The sequence below is a fragment of the Somniosus microcephalus genome, chromosome 2 (genome assembly GCF_052327205.1).
Source record: "Somniosus microcephalus isolate GS21.2 chromosome 2, FLI_Smic_1.0, whole genome shotgun sequence".
Classification (NCBI taxonomy): Eukaryota; Metazoa; Chordata; class Chondrichthyes; order Squaliformes; family Somniosidae; genus Somniosus; species Somniosus microcephalus.
This window is the reverse complement of record NC_140988.1, coordinates 211,513,097-211,531,630: the sequence shown is the minus strand read 5'-3', so window position 1 is coordinate 211,531,630 and position 18,534 is coordinate 211,513,097. Positions and strand designations below refer to the sequence as shown.

At 46.6% G+C, this 18,534-nt stretch overlaps 1 protein-coding gene across 1 annotated transcript in view; it reads left to right on the top strand.

Moving 5' to 3' along the window:
- Nucleotides 1-18,534, top strand: part of rfc1 (replication factor C (activator 1) 1) — a 143,983-nt gene that overhangs the window by 42,618 nt on the left and 82,831 nt on the right. Inside the window, exon 6 of the mRNA XM_085965626.1 lies at nucleotides 3,223-3,336. Within this exon, the coding sequence (XP_085821752.1) occupies nucleotides 3,223-3,336 (114 nt within the window). The remainder of the gene's footprint in view (nucleotides 1-3,222; nucleotides 3,337-18,534) is intronic.

The following is an 18,534-nucleotide window of genomic DNA, read 5'->3' as shown; positions in this document are numbered from 1 at the left end:
ATAAGGGGGAACCAGTGGATGTGGTATATTTGGATTTTCAGAAGGCATTTGATAAGGTGCCACACAAGAGGTTATTAAACAAAATTAGGGCTCATGGGATTGGGGGTAATATACTAGCACTGAGGATTGGTTAACGGACAGAAAACAGAGTAGGAATAAACGGGTTATTTTCAGGTTGGCAGGCTATAACTAGTGGGGTACTGCAAGGATCAGTACTTGGGCCTCAGCTATTCACAATCTACATCAATGATTTGGATGTGGGGATCAAATGTAATACAGGTTGAGCATCCCAAATCCAGAGTTCCGGACTCCGGGACGATTGGTGGCAGGGGTCCGGAATCTGTAAAATGTTCCGGAATCCGGACACCCTGAGGGAGGCTTACCAAAAACTGGAAATAGCATAACCTGGGGCCCAGGCATTTCCAGACTCGGCATGTGTTTCTGATGTCCGAAGTCTGGAAATATTGCAACCTGGGCTCGGGCGTTTCCGGACTTTGGACATCAGAAACACGTTCCGAAGTCCGGGAAAACCGGCTCGGCCTCTGTTCTGAGGTTGCCGGATTCGGGACGCTCAACCTGTATATCCAAGTTTGCTGATGATACAAAGCTGGGTGGGAATGTAAGTTGTGAGGAGGATGCAAGGAGGCTTCAAGGGGATTTAGGCAGGCTAAGTGAGTGGGTAAGAACATGGCAAATGGAATATAATGTGGAGAAATGTGAAGTTATCCACTTTGGTAGGAAAAATAGAAAAGCAGAGTACTTTTTAAATGGTGAGAGATTGGGAAATGTTGGTGTTCAGAGGGACCTGGGTGTCCTTGTACACGAATCACTGAAAGTTAACATGCAGGTACAGCAAGCAGTTAGGAAAGCAAATGGTATGTTGGCCTTTATTACAAGAGGATTTGAGTATAAGAGTAAAGACGTCTTACTGCAATTATATAAGGCTCTGGTGAAACCACACCCTGGAGTATTGTGTACAGTTTTGGTCTCCTTACCTAAGGAAGGATATACTTGCCATAGAGGGAGTGCAACGGAGGTTCACCAGACTGGTTCCTGGGATGGGGGGATTGTCCTATAGGGAGAGATTGAGTAGACTAGGCCTATATTCTCTAGAGTTTAGAAGAATGAGAGGTGATCTCATTGAAACATACAAAATTCTTACAGGGCTTGACAGGGTAGATGCAGAGAGGATGTTTCCCCTGGCTGGGGAGTCTAGAACCAGGGGTCACAGTCTCAGAATAAGGGGTCGGTCATTTAGGACTCAGATGAGAAATTTCTTCACTGAGGGTGGTGAATCTTTAAATTCTCTACCCCAGAGGGTGGTGGAGGCTCAGTTCTTGAGTATATTCAAGGCAGAGATCAATGGATTTTAGAATATTGAGGGATATGGGATAGTTCAGGAAAGTGGCGATGAGGTATAATATCAGCCATAATCTTATTGAATGGCGGAGCAGGCTCGAACGGCCAAATGGCCGCCTCCTGCTCCTATTTCTTATGTTCTTATCTCAAAGCGTTTCGTGATTAATTCCTTTTGAAGTGCAGTTTCTGTTGTGTATGAAGATACAATTCTATACATAATTCATGGAACTCTATCACTCAGAATAGAATACATGAATTTTGTGGTCCTTTTGAATGGTTTTAGCATTGGCAATACTCGCTATTCTCAAAGTATTTAAGTTGGTGCTGAAGTGGAGCCAGAGGGGCCAAATAGTTCCACTAGCTCTCATTTGGCACTACAGCAGTAGTCCAACTTGGACACTGCATCACGACTCCCTTTGAGAATCACGTGATCTCGAGCTTTTAATTGACGGCCTCTTTGTTCTATGGGATGCAAAAATGCTTCACATGACCCCCGGAGGCGTAATGAAGCATTCTTGTGTTTCAGTTCTCATTACAGCTATATTCATATCCTCAGTGGAAGCAAATGGGTTCGCAGCCATCAATCCTCCCATGGTGAGTTCCTCCTAGTCTTGTTATCAAAGGGATGAACTGAGTGAAGGCAACTTCTCAGAAGTGAAGCTCAGCAGAGGAAAGTTCCGGGTGTCTTGTGTACATGCCCCAGCAGATGGCTTGATAATGGCAGATACGTGGTGGGGGGGGGGATTGCTTACCTGCCCTGTGTAGTGGGGGAGGAGAGAAAGAAAACATTTCCTCTCCCCACAACACTATTTCAGTTACAAGTGATTGGTATGAATAGAATATTCTACAGTTTTTAAACTGCCAGTGACTCATTTGGTATGTTCTGTGTGTATTGCAGTCTTTCTAAAAGTATTCAGTTGTGCAATGGGCTGCGCTGACTTTAGACCTGTTCAGGAACATTTCCATTTACTTTTGTTTTCCGTTTACTTGGTAAATGCTTTTCTATATGAACATTGAAAACATCTGCATAGTAACAAAGTAGTGAGATTGATAAGTACTCTGAGGGGTGTACCAGCGACAGTTGTAAATTTGAACTCCTGTGAATAACAATGACTGAAACTGCTGGATTGTCATAAAAACCCAACTCGTTCACTAATGTCCCCTACATGGCCTACAAGTGGTTCCAGTCCCGCACTATGTGCTTGATTCTTAATGTCTTCGGCAGCAAATGCTGACTCGAAGGCGTCGACCGCATTCTAAAACAAACAAAAACATTTGTTTTAACAAACTGAACAGTCAAGTGTAGTGAGTAGATTTTTTTTCTGTTTCCTCCTCATCTCTCGAGTGCATATTACAGCTAGGTTATAGTTCCATTGGTGTAGGAAGTTCTCTGGTACCTCTCAAATGGCTGTTCTGCATATGAGTCTAGACAATGAGTGTTGGCAGGTAATTTGATCATGGGAGACATCACAGCTGATCCTGACCAGCAGGGTCACTGGATTGCTATCTGACAGAGGAGATTCCTGGTTTTTCCTTCCCTCTTCTATAGCATGGGTGGTAGAAAAACACGAGCACAGATTTAATAGCATGTTCCTGTACTGTAATATTCTGTGATTCTACGATTCCAGTTGTGTCCCTCCCTCCATCTCCCATCGCCAAATCAGCTAATGCAGCAACGGCCACCGAAGAACCTTGGTCCTTCCATGTCTCTGTGATTTAGTACAACACCATGTAGTGCAGTTACCCACTGGGCCACAGTGCAAGCTCGTCATTCCAGCATGTTTTGAGCAGATTTGTATTGGCATAAGATGTGCTACCTGTAAAGAAATGTATGTTTAAAAAACACCCGTTACTGTAATGCAGATTCTGAACCAGAAGAGTCACCTCCGGATAAGAAATCCAAGAAAAGCTCCTCTTCCTCCTCCAAACCTACAAAACCCTCCAAATCGGAGATTGTTACTGTGGTTTCTGAAACTGGTAAGAAACTGATTTAATCTGTGTTCCTGTATATAGTCCTGTTCTCAGTTCTTGTGAAATAGCAGAGTAATGACAGATTGCCTGTGTTTTCACTAATTCTCACTGTTTGTTTTCACTTGTGCCTGTTGTACATTCACTAATGTAGGCCAGTACGTTTTAAAAACCCAATCGTTTCATTGTCCGTATTCTTGACTTAAATTATAGTTTGAAAATTCTGGAATTAAGTTAGTGCAATCCACTTGTGATGGAAAATAAATTACTACAGGAGATTGAATGTTAGAAGGCCTGATGATAGCCAGCCGTGCCTGGGCAGCCGGGAGCACCACTTTCGTGTAGGATCTATGTCAGTAATGGTGTTTACTGCCCTGAGCTTGTAAATCTTTACAGAAATATTCCATGCAGTTTGACTTCAGTTGGAAACATGGTGATTGTTTTTTGCTATCTCTGACCAATAGCTTTTTCTCAGGATAAGGGGTTAGCCATTTAGGACTGAGACGAGGAAAAATTTCTTCACTCAGGGTTGTGAATCTTTGTAATCCCCAGAGGGTTGTGGGTGCTCAGTCGATGAGTATATTCAAGGCTGAGATTGATAGATTTTTGGACACTAAGGGAATTAAGGAATATGGGGATCGGGCAGGAAAGTGGAGTTGAGGTCGAAGATCAGCCATGATCTTATTGAATGGCGGAGCAGGCTCGAGGGGACGTATGGCCTACTCCTACTCGTGCTCCTATTTCTTATGTTAATGATATAGAGCAGCACTTCACGGTTGGACCCTTACTCCGTTCTTTGCTTGCACTAATAAACCATAAATGTTTGATTTGTATTTGCGGCATATTTCAAACTCCTGTGGAGGAATTAAGAAAATAAGAATTGGTATTTTAACCCCCTCCAAGGCCACATATTCTTCCTCAGGTGCGATGCCCCAAACTGAATGCAGTGCTCCAGATGGGGGTCTGACCAAGGCTCTCTACAACTGAAGCATCACTTCCTCCCCTTTGTATTCCAACCCTCTTGAGATAAAGACCAACATTACATTAGACTTTTGATTGCTTTTTGTATCTTGTCTATTGGCTTTTAATGATTTGTGCACTTGCACTCTCAAATCTCTCTGCTTCTCTACAGTCCCTGGTTTCTCAATATTTAGAATATTCTCTGCTTTATCTTTTTTGGGTTAAAGTGGATGACCTCACACTTGCCCACATTAAACTCCATCTGCCATAGTTTTACCCACTCACTTAATCTAACTGTCTCTTTGCAACTTCCTTCTCCCATCTACACTACTTACTGTCCCTCCCAATTTAGTGTCATCTGCAAACGTGGATATACAACTCTATTCCTTCATCCTAGTCATTAATAAATATGGTGAAAAGTTGAGGCCCCAGAACAGATCCTTTGGGAACACCACTTGGCACATTCTGCCCCTTTATCCCACCCTCTGTCTCCTAGCTCTCAACCAATTGCCAACCCAAGTCAAAAGGCTACCTCCAATTCCGTGTGCTCCCATTTTTGCCAATAATCTTTTGTATGGAACTTTATTGAATGCCTTCTCAAAGTTGATATGTTCATAGCCACTCCCTTGAGTACTTTGTGAGTGACCTCAAAAAATTCAACTCTATTAGTTAGATATTACTTGGCTTTAACAAATCCATGTTGGCTCGCTCTCCCTGATCAGCTCATATTTGTTCAAGTGCTCAGTCACTCTATCCCCAACAACAGATTCTAGTAGCCTCCCCAGAACTGACGTTAAACTGGCAGGTCTGTAGTTACTTGGTTTCTCTCTCGCCCAGCTTTCTTAAATAACGGAGTGACATTCGTAAATTTCCAGTCTAACGGCACCATTCTCGATCAAGAGAACTTTGAAAGATTATAACTAATGCTTCTGTGTTTTCCTCGACTACTTCTTTTAATACCCTGGGCAGCATCTGTGAAGAAAGAAACTCTCCACCTCACCTGAGTGTTTCCAGCATTTTCTGTTCTTATTTCAGATTTCCAGCATCTACAGTATTTTGCTTGATTTGTTACTTGATGTAAGCTGAACCTGCATTGTTTGGGCCGCCACCACCACATACACTCTGTTGATGAGGAAGCCCATGGCAGAAACTGGGCAGCAGAGGAGTTTTAAGTTACCTACGAAGCAGTTGAAAGCAATAGAATAAATGGATTTAGGGGACAACTGAATCTGTTTCTAGAGCAAAAGGGAATTGAGGGAAATGGTGAACAGGCAGGGAGCTGAAGTTGAGCTCAACCAACAGGAGTGGGTTTATTGAGGTAAATGGCCTTTTCCTGATTAAAAATTTCTGTTAAAAAAAAAACACTAGCACATCCGATGAAAACAGTGAGCAGCTGAGCTATACAGACTAGGAATAGATCCATTTTAGGTGTTGCCTGTGACCTTTATTTACAGATCCAATTAAAAGTTTGTAGTTTTCAAAATAAGTAATTTTTAAAGAAGGCACAAAACTTGTGATGCAAGACAGGTTTACAATTATCTAGGAACAGTAGTTTGTCAATACACAGTAAACAGATTTGAGTGAACTGTGACCTTGAGCTTTTCAGTACAAGGCCTGTTACAAATGTTTGCAAGAATGTCGGAGCCTTGTTATTGATAAATTAGACCCTCTATTATTGGGAATATATGGTACTGAAGTAAGGTTATTGAGTGTGTTCCAAACAAACACTTTTAACCTGGTTTCTCTCCCAGAGCCAGGAGTTTTTTCTGAGACCGTGAAGAGGACATAATGAGGGGCTGGCCTTGTTCTTTTCTGTAAAATAAGTGCTGATCCACACATTGCATTCAGTATATCAGTTGGCTGTATCATAGTTTTATTTTGATTAGCTGCACCTACTGTGGAATGAACCAGCAGCCTTTGTTTGTGTGTCAGTATCTCGCATGGCAAGGCCAGGGACGAGTGGGTAACCCACTCCATCGATTCGACTCCAAAACATTTTATCTAAGTTGATTGTATGGAACTGATGAATAACACTGCAATAAACATTTACTGTGCTCCCTCAAAGCATCAAACATTGGAACACAGTTTAAATAATTAAAGTTACGGTCTAATTTGTTAAAAAATTTAGAGTTTGAATTGATTTAGTGCCAGTCAGTTCTTGTATTTAAGCTATCAATGGAAAAATAAATTGTGTGGATAAATCTTAGTAGAGGTAGAAATAACACTGGGAAGTATGACCGTCCTGGGCCTGGTACTTGTCTCCCCCTGATACAACTGCAGTGACACCTGACCCTTAAGATAGTGGAACAATTTCAGAAATAAAAACAAAGTATTGTAATTCATATTTGGGTGTTCAGCTCTTGAGAGAGTAAAAAGGATAGCCTAACATTTCTGGTGGGACTGTTTATCAGAATTAATACCGGGAGAAAAGCACATTTACTGCAGTTTGGGAATGACTGCCACAAAAGCACTAGTGGCTAAGCAGCTGATGAATTGGCTGCTTAAAGTACTGCTGAGTGTTGTGCTGCTGTTCAACACTGCTGGCCTTGACCTGCACTATCAGAAGTTTGAGAACAGCATTGGAAGGTGACACTGGGGCTGGAATGATGGGGCTGTGGTTCAGCTTAAAGGACAGGATTCAAGATAGTTAGTCCTCATGCCGGGCTAGAAATTGGTAAGATTTTTTCCTGAGTGACTGATGTGAATTGACTTCCATCAGAGTTGGTGTTAATCCGCTGTGTTAAAAGTTGCACGATTAACTGCCTGGGTAATTGGGAAGGATTCGGGCCTAGGTGATTAAGTAGTTAGGGAACACTGGTGTTATTCAGTGAATGTTTGGAGGAAGTTGATAAGGCTGTTGTGGCTTTTTATGAAAGTTCTGGCTGGTATTCTCACCTTCCTCAAACTTTGGATGGTTAGGTGGAGGCCATGACAAAAGTAGTTGTGTATAATATATTGTAGAGTTTGGGCCTGATGGGCTGAATGGCCTTTTACTGTTCCATGGTTTCTTATATTAAAACTAAATGGTTGAACAATCTGTTTTTGGAAATTATGATTTGAGTACCGTCTCATGGTCACTTCCGGCAGTGGATCCAGTGTACATGATCGTTCTGATTTTGGTGAGTGGTGGTTTCACTTTAGTTTAACACAACATTTAGATTACACCAATGACACGAGGGACTGCAAAATATAAACCAGATGCCATTAATGCTCTGGTGCCACAGTGATGCACCCACAGAGGTGGCTTCTACCTGTGTTGCTGGAGGTAAGCATAAATGGTGCCAGCACTAGGTGTTGTATGCAAGAACATAAGAAATAGGAGCAGGAATAGGCCACTTGGCCCCTCGAGCCTGCTCCGCCGTTCAATAAGATCATGGCTGATCTTGGGCTCAAAGCCACTTCCCTGCCCGCTCCCCATAACCCTTCACTCCCTTATCTTGTAAAAACCTGCCTATCTCCACCTTGAATGTATTCAATGACTCAGCCTCCACGGCTCTCTGGGGCAGAGAATTCCCTAGATTTACGACCCTCAGAGAAGGAATTCCTCCTCATCTCAGTTTTAAAAGGGCGACCCTTTATTTTGAAACTATGCCCTCCGAGTTCAAGATTTCCCCACGAGGGGAAACATCCTCTCTGCATCTACCCTGTCGAGCCCCCTCAGTATCTTGTATGTTTCAGTAAGATCACCTCTCATTCTTCTAAATTCCAATGAGTATAGGCCCAGCCTGCTCAACCTTTCTTCATAAGTCAACCCCCTCATCTCAGGAATCAACCGTGTGACTCGTCTCTGAACTGCCTCCAATGCAAGTATATCCTTCCTTAAATAAAGAGACCAAAACTGTACGCAGTACTCAAGGTGTGGTCTCACCCATACCCTGTACAGTTGTAGCAGGACTTCCCTGCTTTAGTACTCTAACCCCCTTGCAATAAAGGCCAACATTCTATTTGCCTTTTTGATTACTTGCTGTACCTGCATGCTAACTTTTTGTGTTTCATGCACAAGAACTTCCAGGTCCCTCTGAACTGTAGCATTTTGTAATCTCCATTTAAATAATTTGCTTTTTTATTTTTCCTGCCAAAGTGGATAACCTCACACTTTCCCACATTATACTCCATCTGCCAAATGTTTGCCCACTCACTTAGCCTGTCTATATGCCTTTGCAGATTCTTTGAGTCCTCTGCACAACTTGCTTTCCCACCCATCTTTGTATCATCCGCAAACTTGGCTACATGACACTCAGTCCCTTCATCCAAGTCATTAATGTAGATCGGGCCCTAGCACCGATCCCTGTGGCACCCCACTAGTTACCGTTTGCCAACCGGAAAATTACCCATTTATCCCGACTCTCTGCTTTCTGTTAGTTAGCCAATTCTCTATCCATGCTAATATATTACCCCCAACTCCGTGAGCTCGTATCTTATGCACCTTATCGAATGCCTTCTAGAATTCCAAATACACCACATCCACTGGCTCACCCTTATCCACCCTGCTTGGTACATCCTCAAAGAACTCCAGCAAATTTGTTAAACATGATTTCCCTTTCATAAAACCATGTGCTGAACTCGCAGTGGAAGCAATTTTCAATGTAAATGTGACTATATACTGTACCCGTTGGTAACCTGTGTCATGTTGGCTTTGTTCTCTGACGGGGTTCAGCACGTTGGTGCTCACTTTTTGACACAGTTGCATACCTTGCAGCAGAGTTTAATTTTGTACCATGTGAAATATATTCAGTTTGTGTGAGCTTGTATAGCTGACATTGTGGGTTGTGCTTCTGACATCACCTGGATCCATTTTGCAGTAAGGCACTTGCAGGTCAGTTATTTCGTGCTATGTCTGCTTACTTGAGCTTGGCTTTTAATTGTGTTTCCTTGCTGTCAATTTTCTCCCCTCCTGAAGGTGGTAAACCCTGCTGGTTCAATGGGCACTGGCAGCACTGAAATACTTGCATTCAAATGCAAATTCCTTAAGAAAATAATATTCTGGGATACAGTATGAGTAATTTGAGACATAACATATGGTAAATGAAACATGCTTGGGAGGTACAGGTGACTTTGGACCTATGGCTCTCAAAGCTTTCCATCACACAGATTTTCACAATCCATCATGCCTCTGACCATGTAATGTCCATTAAATTCTTCCCCTATATGGTGTCTGTGGGAAGCACAGAAGAGGTGAAGTGGGAGGCAGCCTCTGAGGAGTTGAATCTTGATGTCCAGCACCACTTCGTGTCTGGAACAGAACATATTTGGCTCTGGGCACAGGCTTTGTTTCCACAGTCTTGGGCTGACGCAACAGATTAAGAGATATAAAAAAAGAATAAAACTTAACTATCAGCAACTTGTATTTATATAGCACCTATTAATGTAGTAAAACCATCCAAGGGCGCTTCAGAGGAGTGTTACCAGACAAAATTTGACACCGAGCCCCACAGAGATATTAGGACAGGTGACCAAAAGCATTGGTCAAAGAGGTAGGTTTTAAGGAGTGACTTAAAGGAGGGGAGAGAAGCGGAGAGGTTTAGGAAGGGGATTCCAGAGCTTAGGGCCTAGGCAGCTGAAGGCACAGCCACCAATTGTGGAGTGATGAAAATCAGGGATGCGCAAGAGGCCAGAATTGGACTAGCATGGAGATCTCAGAGGGATGTAGGGCTGGAGGAGGTTTGAGATAGAGTTGCAAAACTACAGAGGGATTTGAACACAAGGATGAGAATTTTAAAATTGGTGTTGCCGGACCGAGAGCCGATGTGGGTGAGCGAGCACAGTGGTGATGGGTGAATGGGACTTGGTGAGAGTTAGGATACAGGCAGCAGAGTTTTGGATGAGCTCAAGTTTACGGAGGGTGTGTGGTAAACCACTGTTTGTATTCCACTCTGTACATGCCTCGGCTGACTCCTCCCACGAGTCCAGGTATAAAGGTGACTGCTCCACAGTCCCTCTGTATTCTGGACTGGTCGACCACTCGAGGCACACCTTCATTCTCTTGTTAATAAAAGCCTGTTAGTTACTCGCTTAACCTCAGTCTTTTGAGTAATTGATAGCGCATCAATTTTATTAACAAGATTTTTTATAATGGAGAAGATCCTCACACCAGCATGCCTGGACTTAGACCATCGGGAGGCGGACGCATCCACCAAGTTTGCTCACTGGCTTAAGTGCTTTGAAAAATTCCTGATCGCCTCCGCTGCAACGGTCAAATCGGATGAGGACAAACTGGACGTCCTGATCTCCAAAGTGAACCACCGAGCGTACTCGGTCATCCAGGACGCGATCTCGTACACGGCTGCTCTCAAGCTCCTCAAGGACCAGTACACGCGCCCAGTGAACGAGGTGTACGCCAGGCACCTCCTGGGGAGTCGTAAACAACAACCTGGGGAATCGACCGAGGAATACCTTCAGGCACTGTCTGTGCTTGGCCGGGCCTGTGGTTGTAAGGATGTAAAGGCCGCCGTGTACACAGAGGAACTTATCCGGGACGCTTTTGTGGCAGGCCACAGGTCCAATTACACCCGACAGAGACTGTTGGAGCAGAGTGACCTCGACCTCAACAAGGCCTCCGAACTCGCACTATCATTGGACGCAGCCTACCGGGGCATGGATGCCTACTCCTCTGCACCGTGGACGCCGCGGGGAACGACAGCCTGGGACACGGTAGGACCGTCTCATAGCGCCGTGCCACCCCAGCCACATCCCAGCAACGGCCCAACTACCGCAGCAGTGTCCCAAGGCCAGAAATGCTACTTCTGTGGCCAGGCCAAACACCCCAGAGTGCGCTGCCCGGCGAAAAATGCGATCTGCTCGGGCTGCGGGAAGAAGGGACACTACGCCAGCGTCTGCAGGGCCAAAGCCACCCCGAACCCCAGCAGCGCCGCGTGTGGGCCGTGCGGGCCGCCATCTTGGGCCTCCCCAGCCATGTGCGAACCACCGGAACAGCAGCCATTTTGGACGCCTCCCGCCACATGGGGATCATGGACGCCGCCATCTTGGCCCCCAACACCGCCTCATCTGATACCCGCAACAACACACCGACCCCTACGCTGGCCTCCGTTACGCTGGACCAAACGAGACCGCACCAACTGGCCCGGTCCACAATGGACATTAAGGTAAATGGTCACGAAACAATCTGCCTTTTTGACTCTGGGAGCACGGAGAGCTTCATCCACCCCGACACGGTGCGGCGTTGCTCTCTCCCAGTCCTGCCTGCGCACCAGCGGATTTCTATGGCCTCCGAGTCCCAGTCGGCGGACATTGGCAGCTACTGCGTGGTGACACTCTTAGTAGACGGGACTGTGTACGATAATTTTAAACTTCTGGTCCTGCCCCACCTCTACGCTGCCGTCCTACTGGGGTTAGATTTTCAGTGCCACCTTAAAAGTGTTACGATGGCGTACGGTGGACCCCTCCACACTCAGAGTCACCCCCCCCCCCCACTGTTTGCTAACCTCACCCCCGACTGTAAGCCCATCACCACAAAGAGCAGGCGATACAGTGCCGGGGACAGGGTTTTCATTAAAACCGAAGTGGAGCGGCTCCTGAAGGAGGGGATTATTGAGGGCAGCACCAGCCCCTGGCAAGCCCAGGTTGTGGTCGTTAAGACCGGCGAGAAGCAGCGCCTGGTCATCGACTACAGCCAGACAATAAATCACTACACCCTGCTGGACGCTTACCCACTCCCCCGCATAGCTGATATGGTCAACCAGATCGCGCAGTACCGCGTCTTCTCGACCATTGACCTGAAATCAGCATACCACCAGCTCCCTATCCGCCCTGAGGACTGCCAGTATACTGCCTTTGAGGCAAACAGCCGCCTCTATCACTTCCTTAGGGTTCTCTTTGGCGTCACCAACGGGGTCTCCGTCTTCCAAAGGGAGATGGACCGGATGGTCGATCAAAATGCGTTGCAGGCCACTTTCCCATATCTGGACAATGTGACCATCTGCGGCCATGACTTGCAGGACCATGACGCAAACCTCGAAAAATTCCTCTGCACCGCCCAACTCCTGAACCTGACGTATAACAAGGAGAAGTGCATATTCCGCACAACCCGCCTCGCCATCCTTGGCTGTGTTGTGGAACACGGAGTCATCGGTCCCGACCCCGACCGGATGCGTCCCCTTATGGAACCCCCACTGCCTCAAGGCCCTGAAGAGGTGCCTAGGGTTTTTCTCCTATTACGCCCAGTGGGTCCCCTACTATGCGGACAAGGCCCGTCCGCTGATCAAGTCCACCTCTTTTCCCTTGACGGCAGAGGCCCGCTTAGCCTTCCACCGTATCAAGGAAGACATTGCCAAAGCCACCATGCACGCAGTGGACGAATCCATCTCCTTCCAGGTGGAAAGCGACGCGTCCGACTTTGCCCTGGCCGCTACCCTTAATCAGGCGGGGAGACCCGTGGCCTTCTTTTCACGAACCCTCCAGGGCCCGGAGACCAGACACTCCGCTGTTGAGAAGGAGGCCCAGGCTATTGTGGAGGCTGTGCGTCATTGGAGGCACTACCTGGCCGGAAAACGATTTACCCTGCTCACTGACCAGCGTTCAGTTGCTTTTATGTTTAACAACAAGCAGAGGGGCAAAATCAAAAACGACAAGATCTTGAGGTGGAGAATCGAACTTTCCACCTACAATTACGAGATCTTGTACCGGCCCGGGAAGCTCAATGAACCCCCGGATGCTCTATCGCGTGGCACCTGCGCCAGCACGCAGATCGATAGACTGCGGGCCCTCCACAATGACCTCTGCCACCTGGGGGTCACCAGGTTCTTCCACTTCATCACGGCCCGCAACCTGCCTTACTCCATTGAGGAGGTCAGGACCATGACCGGGAACTGCCAAGTCTGCGCTGAGTGCAAACCGCACTTTTATAGACCAGACAGGGCTCACCTGATAAAAGCCACTCGCCCCTTCGAGCGCCTGCGCGTTGATTTTAAAGGGCCTCTCCCCTCCTCCGACCGTAATGTGTACTTCCTCAACATTATTGATGAGTACTCCTGTTTCCCGTTCGCCATCCCCTGCCCGGACATGACCAGTGCCACGGTCATTAAATGTCTAAACGACCTCTTCACCCTGTTCGGTTTCCCCAGCTATATCCATAGCGACCGGGGCTCATCGTTTATGAGCGACGAACTCCGCCAGTACCTGCTCGCTAGGGGTATTGCCACAAGCAGGACCACCAGTTACAACCCCCGGGGGAACGGACAGGTGGAAAGAGAGAATGCGACAGTTTGGAAGGCCGCCCTGCTAGCCTTAAAGTCTAGGGGCCTTCCGACCTCCCGCTGGCAGGATGTGCTCCCCGATGCGCTCCACTCTATTCGGTCACTGCTCTGCACTGCCACTAACGCCACCCCTCATGAGAAAATGTTTGTCTTCCCAAGGAAGTCCACGTCGGGGGCATCGCTACCGCCATGGCTGACGTCCCCAGGGCCGGTCCTACTGAGAAGACACGTGAGGTCCCATAAAACGGACCCCCTGGTCTTGATAGCGCATCAGGGTGAGAGCCCGGCCAGGAGTGCACTGGAGTAGTCAAGTATGAAGGTAGCAAAGGCATGGATGAGGGTTTCAGCAGCAGATGAGCCGAGGCAGGGGTGGAGATGGGTGATGTTACAGAGGTGGAAGTAAGCGGTCTTGGTGATGGAGCGGATGCTGAGGTTGCGAACAGTCTGGTTCAGCCACAGACAATGGCCAAAGAGAGGGATGGAGTCAGTGGCTAAGGAACAGAGTTTGTGGTGGGGGCCGAAGACAATGGCTTCGGTCTTTATTTAATTGGAGGAAATTTCTGCTCATCTAATTCTGGATGTCAGACAAGCAGCGTGACAAATCCAAGGCAGTGGAGGGGCCGAAAGAGGTGGTGGTGAAGTAGAGCCGGTGTTGTCAGTGTACACGTGGAACCTGACGTGTTTTTGGATGGTGTTGCCGAGGGACAGCATGCTAATGAGAAATAGGTGGGGGCCATGGGTAGATCCCTGGGGGACTTAATTCAATCACTCACTTTTAAGCAGAAACCTTTTTAACCTTGACTGTTGGAGGTACTGCATAACTGCCAAATAGTTTTTCTGTTGCATTTCACTCACTGAAGATTCTTTGAGGCTGGAAATGATTTGAGTTTTGTGACTTGTTGTTGCTAATTGTTTGAGTTTTCATTTTGACAACTTCAGTACTAAAGACGATTGTCTTGAGTTGGTAAGTGTAAAGATGGAGGCAATACTAGTCCTGGAGGTGATGGTCAGATTAATCGGGGAAAAAATTGTGCAGGCCCATTTGTTTTTGTGTTGAAGTCCTTGCTGATGCTGCTCCTGGATAATGGGAGTGAGTATTGTTGCCTGGTAGCTGAGACTGAGTATAGCAATGCACGAGGATTTCATAACTGAGTACAGTGCTACCTAGTTCGAGCAATTGATCAAAATAGAAAACAGCCCTTGATTGTTTGCAGACTTGCAGATAATGAGCAATGCGAGTCAGGAGCAGTCTTCAAGATGCGTCCAGGAATTTGCTTGCAACGTAGCACGCAGTGAGAAACTGGCCACGGTTGCTTGATGGGCAAGTAATCAGATGAGGATTTTTTTCTAAGCCGAACGCAGTCCTCGACTTGGCATCAGTGCCATTTGTGTCCTCTGCTTAGGAAGGATAATTCTTCCCATTTATATGGGGATATAAAACACAGCTTGAAGTGTTCTGGAGAGCACTCATGCTAAGCACACACAGGAAATGTTATGATGTTGCAGATTGTTGCCTCATGCTTTTCTACTCCCATGTCACAAGCCTCCAGGACATGCACCATCACATCAGTTAGTTTTCCTCAGCTATAAATTCTTTAGCTGAAATGTTGGCGATGAGTCGTCTGATGCAAAGTTCAAAGTCTCCAGGCTCTCTCCAGGGATGTTGGTTTAGACTGACATAAGTTAAGTGCTGGGGACTCAATAATACCAGAATGGGACTGTTGGTGCCAAGAGCCCATTTATGTATCTCGTCATGATAATTCCCAGGCATCAGTGGCATAAGCAGGATTTTTTGTTTCGGAGGGATGTTTGGATATGAGCTTGCCAGACCAAACAAAACTACCTCAAAAGGTCTATTTTTTCACATAGTAATTTCACAATAAGGTTCAACTTCTCTTCTTAGGCAGTCCCTCGGAACTGAGGATGACTTGCTTCCACACTAAAAATGAGTTCTCAGATGACTGATGAGTCCAATGCGGGACCTACAATCTCTCTCTCAGGTGGGGCAGACGGTGTTTGAAGGGGCGGGTGGGTGGGGAGCTTGGGTTGACGTGCGCGCCTTGCGCTTGGCTTCCGCTTGCTCTCAGCGAAGAGACTCAAGGTATTCGACGCCTTCCCGGATGCTTCTCCTCCACTTTGTGGTCTTGGGCCAGGGATTCCCAGGTGTCGGTGGGGATGTTGCACTTTTTCAAGGAGGCTTTGAGGGTGTCCTTGAAGCGTTTCCTCTGCCCACCTGGGGCTCTTTTGCCGTGTCGGAGCTCCGAGTAGAGCACTTGTTTTGGGAGTCTCGTATCGGGCATGCGGATGATGTGACCTGTCCATCGGAGCTGATCGAGCGTGGTCAAAGCTTTGATGCTGGGGATGTTGGCCTGAGCGAGAACACTGACGTTGGTGCGCCTACCCTGCCAATGGATTTGCAGGATCTTGCGGAGGCAGCGTTGGTGATACCTCTCCAGTGCTTTGAGGTGCCTGCTGTACATGGTCCATGTCTCTGAAACATACAGGAGGGGCAGGTATTACTACTGCTCTGTAGACCATGAGCTTGGTGCCGGGTTTGAGGTCCTGGTCTTCAAACACACTCCCTCAGGCGACCGAAGGCTGCACTGGCACACTGAAGGCGGTGTTGGACTTCATCATTGATATCTGCCCTTGTTGACAGTAGGCTCCCGAGGTATGGAAAGTGGTCCACGTTGTCCAAGGCCTTGTCGTGGATTTTGATAATCGGGGGCAGTACTGTGTGGCGGGGCAGGTTGGTAGAGGACCTTTGTCTTACGGATGTTTAGTGTAAGGCCCATGCTCTCATACGCTTCGGTGAAGGTGTTTACGATGGTTTGGAGTTCGACCTCCGAGTGTGCGCAGACGCAAGCGTCGTCTGCATGCTGTAATTTGACGACAGAGGATGGGACGACCTTGGATCTGGACTGGAGGCGAAGGAGGTTGAACAGTTTCCCGTTTGTTCTGTAAATTAGCTTCACTCCAGCGGGGAGCTTACTGAGGGTGAGACGGAGCATTGCAGCCAGGAAGACCGAGAAGAGCGTTGGTGCGATGACACAGTCTTGCTTGACCCCGGTCCGTATGTGAATTGGGTCTGTGGTGGATTAATGGAAGCAAACATTATTGCTTCCATTAATCTAACGGTTCAAATGAAAAGAAAAACAGTCTTGTTAGACAAAAACTCAAGTGTGAAATCCAAGTGCCAGTTATGCGTTGCTTGTCTATCAATAACTTATACCTTTCACTTCAATATAATATTTCAAAGCACAGGTGAAAATGCTGGAAACACTCGGCATCTGTGGAGAGAGAAACAGAGTTAACGTTTCAGGTCGATGACCTTTCATCAGAACTGGAAGATGTTTGAGATTTACAGCTTTTAAGCAAGTACAGAGCCAGGGAAAAGGAGGCAGGAAAGAACAAAGGGTGGAGTGATTAAATGACAAAAGGGATGATGCTGCAAGGCAAAAGGGGATGGGAATGGGACAAGTAACGAAACGAAACAATGGTTCCAGCAGAATAGCAGAGGGGGAGGGAAGCGTGGAAAATCTGGCAGAGGAGAAGGCTCCTGTGGCCTGGGAATGTGGTGGATAAAGTAGGTAAACCCTAGAGGTACAGACCACCACACCGGCTGTGTACCTATAGGGGATCCCCAGCCCACACCACTCCACTCCTTGTGGCTCTGGTGCAGTCATCCTCCATTGCCAGCACCTGCTGTCTGAGGAAATGGGACTGGTGGTTAAGTTCTAAATTTGTTAAACTCAATGTTGAGGTGGAAGGCTGTAGAGTGCTTAATAGAAAGGTGAGGTGCTGTTCCAATGGGGAACCGTGTAGGAGTTGAGGTCAGAGTGGGGCGGAGAATTAAAGTGGCAAGTGACTGGAAGTTCAAGGTCATGCTTGCGGACTGAACGGAGGTGTTCAGATCACCCATTCTGTGTATGGTCTCCCCAATGTAGGGGAGACTGCATTGTGAGCAGTGAACACAGTATACCAAGTTGGAAGAAGTACAAATAAATTGCGGTTTCACCTGAAAGGAGTGTTTGGGGCCCTGGACGGTGGGAAGAGAGGAGGTGAAAGAGCAGGTGTTGCATCTCCTGTGCTTGCATGGGAAGGTGTTGTGGGAAGGGGAGTGAGTGTTGGGGTGCTCTAGAAGAATATCTGTTGTTTCTGTGTTCTATCAAGTGATCCAAGGCACGCTAGTATGCTGCAAATATGAGATATTGTCCCATATCGACATCTGGAGGCACAGATGGCCAAGGGACCACACTTGTTTAATAATCTTTAGTAAAGTTAACCTGATATAAGAATCCCTCAGTGCTGCAATGCACTTAACAAAAAGGGAAAAAGTCAGAAGCCAACAATTTATCAGCAAGTAGTCTACTTTGGAGAAACTGTAGCAGACTTGATTTCACCGACCAATGTGTGAGGTCCTTCGTTCTAGCAGGACAATTTGCTGGCAAATAGTGAAGCTGCCACTCTTGTGTCTCACCAATGTGCTCTCCTCGTGCTTCGGGCTGTGTATGAGTTAATTCCCTCCAAAACTAACACTAGAATTTGATGTTATTTATAGAAATTGTGTGCAGGTTTCCCTCTCCAGAAACCAGCGTGATTTAAGGTCAAAACTTCTCATTGTGATGACCATTTCAGAAACTTGATTTAATTTTAACAGTATTTGTAAGCGACTGCAGTGTGACCTGGTGCAGAACTCTTCACAAAGCAACTTGTATTTTGCTTTCCTGTAATATTATAGTACCTAGCTAGTATCTTCAGTAAGTAACCAGGGATATAGTAGAGTGCTCTTTCTTTCTGTTTCTACTCATATGATACAGTGAGGAAAGAAAAGTTCATTGAAATTTGGGGATGCTAGATTATCTCTGGATAGCTAGGCTTTGAAGGAGATTAAAAGACTTGAGTTTTTTTGAAGATTTGTTGACGAATCCCAGAAAGAAATGGGTTAAATCCCCTACAATTAAAGGGGTCTGATATTCTGCAGGGTGACATTGGTTGCATTTAAAAGTATATTTTCAAAAGCAGCATTAGCAGC